The sequence below is a fragment of the Pocillopora damicornis genome, chromosome 13 (assembly GCF_964200805.1).
Source record: "Pocillopora damicornis chromosome 13, jaPocDami1.2, whole genome shotgun sequence".
Taxonomy (NCBI): domain Eukaryota; kingdom Metazoa; phylum Cnidaria; class Anthozoa; order Scleractinia; family Pocilloporidae; genus Pocillopora; species Pocillopora damicornis.
The window spans coordinates 1875965-1886046 of record NC_142682.1 but is presented as its reverse complement, the minus strand read 5'-3'; the positions used below and the strand labels follow the sequence as shown (position 1 = coordinate 1886046).

At 38.2% G+C, this 10082-nt stretch overlaps 2 protein-coding genes across 2 annotated transcripts; one reads left to right on the top strand and one right to left on the bottom strand.

Moving 5' to 3' along the window:
- The first annotated feature begins 2735 nt into the window (after positions 1–2735).
- Positions 2736–6446, top strand: LOC113677886 (uncharacterized). The gene is made up of 4 exons (XM_027194740.2): positions 2736–3650; positions 4222–4532; positions 4758–4872; positions 5052–6446. The coding sequence occupies exons 1-4, from the start codon at positions 3581–3583 to the stop codon at positions 5696–5698; spliced, it is 1143 nt and encodes a 380-aa protein (XP_027050541.2). The 5' UTR covers positions 2736–3580; the 3' UTR covers positions 5699–6446.
- A 618-nt stretch (positions 6447–7064) lies between these two features.
- LOC113677862 (G protein-coupled receptor 161B-like) lies at positions 7065–9307 on the bottom strand. Its single transcript, XM_027194702.2, has one exon. It carries the CDS (start codon positions 8443–8445, stop codon positions 7480–7482), a length of 966 nt encoding a protein of 321 aa, XP_027050503.2. The 5' UTR covers positions 8446–9307; the 3' UTR covers positions 7065–7479.
- Between the last annotated feature and the right edge of the window lie 775 nt (positions 9308–10082).

The following is a 10082-nucleotide window of genomic DNA, read 5'->3' as shown; positions in this document are numbered from 1 at the left end:
CCGAATACTCCTGCTCAATCACTGGTTCGAGCCGTCAATGACGAAAGCAGACCTGCGTTTGAAAATAACACCAGCAGTCGTATAGATGTGTACGCCAATGACCCCAATGGGGTTATAAATATTTAAATCAGGAAATAAAATTTACCATCGATAAACACAATCAAGTTTTTCCGGAACGATCCTGCATTAATAAGGAAAGCTACATGCCATCTTTGTTATTACTTAAAAAGTCTGAGTTATCAACGAGCATGTTAGGACAAATTTCTATTTCATTTTCACGTGTAATGAATATAGTTCTATTTTGACAAGGAACAATACGTGATTATGGAAACACTCATTTTGCGCCTTTTCATGTAAAATAAGTTGTTAGGGCTTTTGAGACAGACAGGAAGCTTTAAGATAATTGCACTTCGTTTCCAAGAGATGATCTGAAAAAATTACTGCTATAAATGACTGTCAACCGCTATTGTGCCTTACGTAAACACACACACGCAATTATAAAAATTTTGACCGTCAAGTATCGTTATAAGCTATTTTTTTCCGACATTCAAGAAAGAAATAGAAAAGAAAAGAAACCTACAGGCTAAGAAACAAATCAAGTTGAGCTTTAAAATTTTATTGTTTCTTTTTATGAGTATGGCTCGAATCTCGCTTGATTGGAATCTTATTATAAAAGCATTATTTAGTTCTTCGCCGAAATCAATTGCAGTACGTCCAATTTGCGTAAATGCCAGACATTATTAGCTTTTAATTTATACATAATCTAGTTGTTGATGACGCTGGTGAAAGTTTTCGTTAACCTGCGACGTGTGTCCTAAATTTGCGCTTGAAAAAGAAAAAATTTCATCTTATTATAGAACTGTCTAAAATAATAATGAAACAGTCATGCCGCAAATAAATGTGGTTTCTTCACTTTCCGTTTCGCTTCATTTTGTTTAGTAAGTAAGTAAGTAAGAAACCTTTATTTCAATAGGGTAGCTCCTACAGTTTTTGCACAAGATAAAAACTGCTATCCATTGAGGCCCTACATATCATGATAAACTAAATTGACTGGAAATAATATTGATACCCAAGTACATTTAAAAATAGCTATGAAATGTTATTCAAAGGACTTGAATTCAAAAAGACATTAAATTACAAGAAAAATCATAAAAATCTTAAAATCTGATTAAAAATTACAAAGCAATGATAAAAAAGGCCGTTTTTTTATATTCTAAATTTATAGACGGAAGTCTAAGTTTACCACTGCTTCTTAATGTTCTGGGAAATACATCTTTGTCATAATTAAAGTAGCGCATAACGACAAAGGAAGGACTAGTCCGGAGGAAAGCCACTGCACCTGATGTAAAGAATAACGTTAGTTACACTATACGTACGATGCTTGGGAACAATGAAGGTCACAGCACAAAAGTAGCCATGCATATGGTTGCTGGGCACAGCCTCTTTTATACTATTACCTGAGTGTCGTAAGTAACGCAGGTTTTTAATGGGTTTTGCTTTGTCCCGCTCTATGGAGCAGGTTTCAATTCAGTTTCGTAAATCCAATACCACGGTTATCACAAAGGCTCATAAAAAAAGGGTTTACTTCGTCCTTAGCCAACGAGAATTTAATGAAAAATCAGGCAAAGTGCAAACAGCGCGGGAAGACGCGGATGACAAATCGTGATTCGTTTTCGATTTACTTCTGATTGGTTGAGAGGATGATGTGAGTTTTTTGGGCCAATCACAGAGTATTACTTGTCGCACTTAGCATACTTGGTAAAGATGGTCGAAGGGCATGGAGACCCAATGATGCCTGTTATTCCTGTCAATAATAGCGGAGCTCGCAGAGCGTAGCCCCATAATTATACAAAATAGTAGTAACCCATCAAGCCGAAAAAATTTGGACTTATGACCGTACCACCGACCGTACAAGATACTACTTTTAACATGCGTGGTCAACTGTACCGCGGGCACACTAACGCCACGGCTTTGTCCAGTAGTCTAGTGGTCAGTGCACTGAGCTCCGAGTCGGACGACCCAGGTTCTAGTCCAAACCGTGGCAAGGCGTTGTGCCCTAAAGGTTTGTGGGAAAAAAAATGCGAGCTCCGCTTTTAGGCTTGGCTAAATCTATATATTATTGATAATAGTAGCAACAATACTAGTGATGTTGATAAAGACGAGAATGAAAATGATGCTTTTTCTTTCAGAGTAATAAACTTCAAGCTACGTACAGCTTTATTCATCCTAAAACCATCTTTCACTATAATCAGCAGGTGATTTGAGTAATTACGAACATTTTCAAATAAGTTTGCAACTAACACAAGGACGATCCACTTTACTCATTAAACGAGGTAAATTTGATAGACATTGACCAAGCCAAGATAGATATCACTATTCCCATGCATTTGTTTCGGAACAAAAATCATGCAATCCGAACGGTGCGATTACCGCTCCAGAGAGCTTTCAATCACATTTGGGTCGCTTTAATGCCATAGACCTTGCTGTTACCAGTTATTTTGAACGCATTGTGATAAATAGAAGTTTATATAATCAGTCATTTCTCTCCTAGGAAGTAAAAGAAGGACTTTATTAAGACTCTTCTGATTAAACTTTACCCCCTAAAGTGACAACCCCTTTCAAGCGACTACTTCTATCTGGAAATGAAAATAGACATTCTCTCTTTGCAGCGATTCCAACAACGTGAAATATCACAAGGAGAAGGTGAGACCTAAAAGCGACAAAAAAAGGTTGAACCACATAGTTGCGGGGAAAGTTGATTGAACAAGCCGTGATAACAATCACATTTCTACCCGGGTGATTAAGAGGAAGAAGCCTGTTTTCCCAACTATCCGGGGTTAACTGCTGAAAATATTTTTTATTTGCGATAATTAAGTGTAGCAGCACTCAATAAGATCCTTAAAGACTTAAAATATTCTCTTTTGATGAACAAAATCTTAAGCGCGCTTCTTTTTGTTTCATTTTCTATTAGCGCTAGCCGCATGCCTCTGGCCGTCGATGAGATTAAATTCATTCAAAACGAAACGGGACACAAGATGGACTAATAAAAATTTTTAATTATTCACGGTCGGTGTTTCTAGCACAGGAGATGTTATAACAAAAAATAATGTAAAGTTTGCGTTGCACCTGTCTCATGTTATTCGACGATTCATCACATTTAGTTAGGAAATAGACCGCGGGTCTATTTGTTTACCGGCTTAATACAACGTTAGTAAAAGTTATGAGAACACGAGAAAGGTTTGGAAATCACGAACCGGAGGCTTTTCTTGTGCGCGTGGGTCATTGCGTGCGGTCTGTTGCTTTTGTAAAATAACTTTGGTTATAACCGGTTCAAGAAACGATAGGTCTCTGACCACTCAGGGCATATACTATATTTCAGTTATTTTGTAACAATATATATTTGCAATACCTGCTGTGTTACATAAGTGACGACTGATGCGGTCAGTAGATAATAAATAACTTGACGGCCACTTGTTCAAACCGGCACTAACGTGGAAAACGAATTATGTACAGTTGTTCATGAGTGTTAGTGTCCGACTGAAGTATCAAGTATTATCGACTGAAAGCCTTCCTCTTCACCATGCTTTTTGCTGCCTTTCTATTTTCTCTGTTGGAATGGTGGCCTCATTGCTGCTTTGGTGAAAACCAAGGTGAGGTAGCTACTAACAATTCAATATTTGTCATAACGTTTTGTCTTTAAATCGTACAGCCACAGCCTATCTAACTACTAAGGCTCGTTTTCCTTACAGGTAGCATAAATGCTTATGTTCAAATGAAGTATTTAGTGTGTCTTTTTAAACGCATGCAGATTTGCGATCGAGCGAAAAGAAATGAAATTTCAAACTTGACGAAGATTAATTCCCATTGTAAGGAAAGTCTCAAGTCAATTCCTTCGTAAAGAAGTTGCAGAATTTTTTTACTGTGGGAGCCCATTTTTACCCAATTTTTTTTATCGATCTACCAAACTCGTTAAATTTAAGGCCGCAAAATTTCTATGCTGCACAATAATAACAAATGATATGAACACCTGTTTTTTTTAATTTAGGTGTTTACTTCATCATAATATAATTCTGCAACAGAAAATAAAATATGACTGGAAATGACACGATTATTCTGGAGTTAAATTTATGAACTGGTAATGGCAATCTCAATTGCCAACTGCTAGAAGCATGAGAATCCTTAGAAAGTAGAGATTTCAATCACCTCCCTCTTTTTTTGAAGCAAAAATCGTCGATGTACGCGGTAGAACGCTTAGCCGAGGTAAGGATACTGGAGTGTCTGGAGTGGCTTATGCCAATTTTATGTCTCACACCTTTTCGTATCTGAACATCACCGGTATTGCTTCGGATTACGTTATGAATGGTGGCGAGTGTGGATTTGCTTGTGTCAACACACCGTCGTGTTTCTCCTTCAACCTGGTTTTAATTCAAGATATAGTCGGTAAAGTGCTGTGTGAGTTACTTCCATTGGACATGTACAACAACTCAGACAAGTTTGTATACAGCTCGAGTCACCATCACTATAGTATCAGGGTGAGTGTTAGATTTAAAACTTCACAATGCTTCTTTTTGAGTTGAATTGCGTCTGGATCAACGATCTCTTGCCATGAACCAGGCCCAGAAAGGATCGATCAGGTTTCATTCATGCCTTTCATTGCTGCTCCTGTGCGCAAAGTTGGATATGTTGTGAGTAGAAAAAACATGTACTACCAAATATGTTCATCTGGATAATTATCTTTTTATTCTTAAATTCTCTAGTCTCCTTGTATCAGTTCGCCTTGCCAAAACAATGGAAAGTGCGCCGCACTATACGAGAGGAACAACTACACGTGTGATTGCGTGAATGGCTACACAGGGAAACATTGTGAAACTGGTAACACACCTTCAATTTAACGTTCAATCTGTAAGACTCTTTCAATGTACATTTTCCTATCGATGGAGGACTGAAATACTGGGTCGTTTTGGGCTTTTTATCAAATATTTCAATTCTTGTTACTTATTTCCTCTGGACCATTTTACGTCTAGTTGAATTTATTTTCTTATGATTTTCAGTCGTTTCGATTTGGAAAATCGCTGGATGGACTCTTATCGCTCGATTTTCAAATGACGACACCAAGAACTGGATGGCTGATAGCGGCTATTGGTGGTACGACAAGCAAGTTGCCATGGGGACAACAAGCAGTACTACTGAAAACGCCGACATGATCTCAACCGCCTTTTGGTTGACCAGCGGAAATGAGCTTAAAATCACGCGCAGTGATGACACCAATCATATTCCCCTGTTACAGACCACAGGTAACTGTTTGACCGGACAAACATTCCGATCTAAACTCAAGAGTTATGGAAACTTTAGAAACGGCACAGTTTGGGCCAGCGACCAGTGTTTAGGAAACTGTACGGTTATATATGGCGGACAATATATGTCAACAGACGGGTTTCAACAAGCTGAGTGCAACGGAACCATCCAAAGTCCCAACAAGATTGGCTTTTGGTGTGATTGGAGCTCTGGTGATGGAGCAGTGATGATGATTGGTGGAGGAGGAAGTAAATGTGATCGTGCAGATCACGGGATTGGAATTACAGAGGCTAACGCTGCTTCGTTTGTAGATGGGGGCACAGATGAATTTGACTTTGGTTATGACGCTAATACAGGAAAAACTGCATCCCAGTCCTATGCGCTGAACTTGTGGATTCGTTGAGTTGATGAGTTTTCCCCCTTTTTTATATGAAAATTTTTAAAATTCCAAACAAATTTTGATCCGTTCAAAATGGTTGAATTTAGGGACAGACGCATAGATGATGTCACTATAAACAGCATTTTGCTTTGCCTTTATATCAAACAAATAGATTCTAAATTTTCTAATGTGGTAACATGGGATCTATTTGTGAAATTGATAAAGTCGTTTAAACCTGCAAAATGTGGGAAAGGGCAGTTCAACCGTTTATCGACTGACGATCAACGTCAGATTACCAAGAGTCATTAAAATCACTAGAATAGTGTATCCTCTTCCATTTAAAGCGCCACCCAAATCCAAAACTGACTTTTTTGCTTACCTTTTTGCACTTTATAGCTTTGCCAGAATAGAATAATTTCGTGCTTCACACCAGTAGGAACTTCCTTAACTTCCACGTACACAATTTACTATCACCCCAAATGCAGGTATTGCGTGAAAATTGTTCATAAAATTCCAGACAACCCAAACCTTCCTCAGTTCTCTTCAAATCATTACCTAACATACGAGGAGGTATGCTATACCATTAGTCATGAATTATGAAGTTAATTCAAGGGAAAGATACGCTACACTTAGTTAAAACAAAACTATAAATAAAAGCTGATCATATCCGAAGATCTATTGTTTGAACCATAGAATTCAGCATTTTATAGTACTATAGAAATTAGAAGGCATGATCAGATTAAGCTTAACCAGTTAGGAGAACTTATTCAGACCTTCGATGATCCATGGAAAAGAAATCGACCTGTCTTTACCATATCATTCACTGTATGGCCTGAACATGAGGTTTCCATTTTCCCTCAAAGTTCTCGCTTACAGCTTGTTTTTCGATGGTTCCAACGCTGATCAGAGAGTAATCTGAGAAGCTTTTCCTCGTTTTGTCAATTGAATATCATTTTCCTTGGTTCCGCTGTTTTGGCTTCCTTGGTTTTCTTTGCTTCACGTTACTCGTGGACTTGACAGGTTCTTGCATGAAGTTTGAACCACATTTTCGGTCCCTAGAGGTACACGATGCAAGCCAAGAAAACATCAAACCTTTTAGAGTCAGTTTCTGTCAATTTAATGATTTCTGAAATGGACTCAATACTCTTCCCGTCGCTAAGAAAGAACTCTACGTCGGAGTAATAATTACCGCCAAGGATCAATAGTCATTACTTTAGCTGATGCAGTTGATAGCCTTTTCTTGCCATCCTCGATGATGTAACCCTACCCACCCTACCCCTGCATAAAACACATAAAAGTCGTAAAACAAAAGTCACGTGAAAAAGTAACAAAAAAAACAATGAGGTGTTGAACAAGTTGTCACTACATATTTTATTTTTAGTAAGCGGATTTCCACAATAACAACTCAGATTAAAAACAAAACTGAATGAAGGCATAACATGGCATAATCACTTCTGACATAAATTGTCTTAATTTATCGAACACTAGGTCACCAGTTTGTTCGGACTGCGTTCATTAAATTCGGAATGGAAATTGGATACTTTGCTAAATGTCACATCAACTTCTAGCGGGATGGAAAAGAAAACCTTATGCCATAAAAACGCTTTAAAATAATCACAATGTCTCTAATTTGAGACTTTTATTTGTATAAGTTTATAGCTGAGATGACATTCTCTTTGTAATATTTGACAGCTAAATAACCTTAAGTTAAAACTTGTTTACAACTTTCTATATAAATTGACTTCGTCTCAATTTGTTAACAGGTGTAGAGTGAACATTCACAGCTAAATTAGAAATGAAATTATTCAGTTCTTGCAAAATAAGCGTTTTATCATTTTTCGAATTTCTCTGTTTCTTATCCCGAACGTCATTGGATTAATGACGAGATCGAGAAACATCATGTAAACGCCGAACATGCGTACTTCGCGAGACACGGGAACGCCACGTGATACGAGAATATTAAGGGTGACATTTGGGACCCAGCTCAAACAGAAAAGGAACACTATCACCGATACGGTACGGGCGATATGGATATCCTCTCCTCTGAGCTCGGTTACATGCGGTTCTGTTGTGGCTCTGGAGGGCCCTGGACGTGGCACCTGCTTTGGGTCCTCATCTTGGGACCTGTTGTTTGGTACCGCGATTCTTCTTCTATGGCGACGAACAACTTGCGCGATTTTGATGTAGCAGCCAATGATGAAAAGGATGCAACAAGAAATCACCGAATAGTTAGTGATACGAAAGGAGATGTGAGCCTTTTCTGAGATCGAGCAAATTGCCTTGGAGGAAATAAACTGATATTTCCCCCATCCTAAAAACGGTCCACTGCTCAAAAAAATCGCTAAACACCAGATCAACACAATCATAAAGATGACAGACGTCTTGAAAAACACACTTCTATACTTGCAAGGTTCGACTATCTTGAAATACCGATTCACGCTGATCGCAGTGAGGTTGAAAAGGCTAACGGCAAACAAAGCAACGTCGAGGAAAGCGTAAAAATTACAGAGCTTCTCTCCAAAACTCCATTCTCCTCTGATGATGGTGATGATCAGCATCGGAAGCTGCCACAGTGCCAGCAACAAGTTCGATACGGCAAGGTTTACGAAAATCGCATTGGGAATGGTACGGAGGTTTGTCTTTTTGTACACCGCACAGCAGACGATGATGTTTCCTGAAACTGCGCATATGAAAAGCAGAGCGACCAAAGAGACCTCGATAAAGGTTTGTGTTTGAGTTCGGACGGGTAACAAAAAAGATGGTGTTGCCATTATAATAATTTTGCAAAACTTCCTTGAGTCAAAATTTGTTGTGATTCTCGAAGCTTTTAAGGCGCAGGTGTTTTATCTGTGAAAGCTTAATGTTTTCGTAGATGCTATTTCTGTAACATAATAAGACCATCGGTAGACGGGCGTTATATCGAATTATGACATGACTGTCGTTTCTTTATGAGAAGAAATGAAAATTTTCGTGTTTGCCCCCGCAATCGTATTCAAGGCATAAAAGCAAACTTGGTCATCAGCACAAAACCCAGTAATCATATGATAAAGCAACTGGAGGAACGTGCAACTTCCTGCATTTTTTCCACACATCCTGTTGCGACCTTATCTGCATTTATGTAATTGATAAAAACTTTGAAAGAACTTTTTTGGCGCCTACTCCCTGACGCGCGCAATTAAGGGCTTTGTTTCATTTTTATTGTTCAATTTCAGGCGCGCGCTTTCTTTCGCCACCGCAGCTGAAAAACAGCTTAAACAACGAAAACACTGTAAAAAGCACTGCTTTTTGGTTGTCGATTTGGAAAAAGTGGTGTTTAGAGAAGGGAATTGCCGAGAAAATCGAAAATTACGAGCCGACCCAGCTTAACACTTTGCTCGAGCGATCCAACGCCGGAATTAAGAGCGCTTGTCTGTAAAAATCAGACAAATTCTAAATTTCGCGGCAAGAGTGAAAAATTGCGTAAACAATATTTAACATAATAACATTATACACAAAAAAAACACAGGGTTTTGGATCACGTATTTATTAGAAAAGAATATCCATGCAACTACAATGAAAACAAACATAAGATTCACCTTTCTGATCGTGAAATTAATACCATTCGTGCAGTGTTTACAAAAATCGTTTTGTGAGGTCTTATGAGGTTAAAAAAGAAGATTTGAGTGCTAAAAAGACGAGATTGTGATTCGTTTTTGAATGCGAAGCCCTCAAACTTGTGCAATAATTTGCAGCTAAAAATGACGATTTTAACAGAATTTTTTTATTTGTATTTTTCTCTGAAATAAAAAGACATTTTTCCAAAAAAAGTATCTAGTGATTTTAGTTATAGTCTAGCCTATCCAATATTAAAATAAGAGAGAAATCTAATTGTCTCGTCACAGGCAGCCCAAGCTCACGTCTCGAGAAAAAGATAAACGCGTCACGCGTTGTGTGACTCGGTGTTAAGTTACGAGAGGAACTGCACGTTATAAGAATAGTATAGGGAACGAAGTATGGTCGATTTACAACGATACATATTTCGAAATATGACCATTTTTTCGTAAAATCATTAAAACTTACTCATACCCTGTGGATCCGTTGTATTTTCTGGCGATTTCTGCCGTTTTAAGCTTGCTTCACGTCATCTACTTTAATTACGTTGGTAAAATCTGCACAGACTCACACCAACCAACTCGCGCACAAAGTAAGAAGACTATATTGAAGGCTTGAAATAATATTGCAATCGATTTTCATCAAGAAATGGGCCAGGAATATTCCACAATAGTGCAAATGATCGTGAAGGCGGATCGCAGAGAAGCGATTGCGTGACGCTCGGTAAGCTGTAAGATGACATGTTATTATATACCAGACGTAAAAACTCTTCAGATTCTTAGTCTGCATTTTGTACCTACTCTGCAGTCTGCAGTCT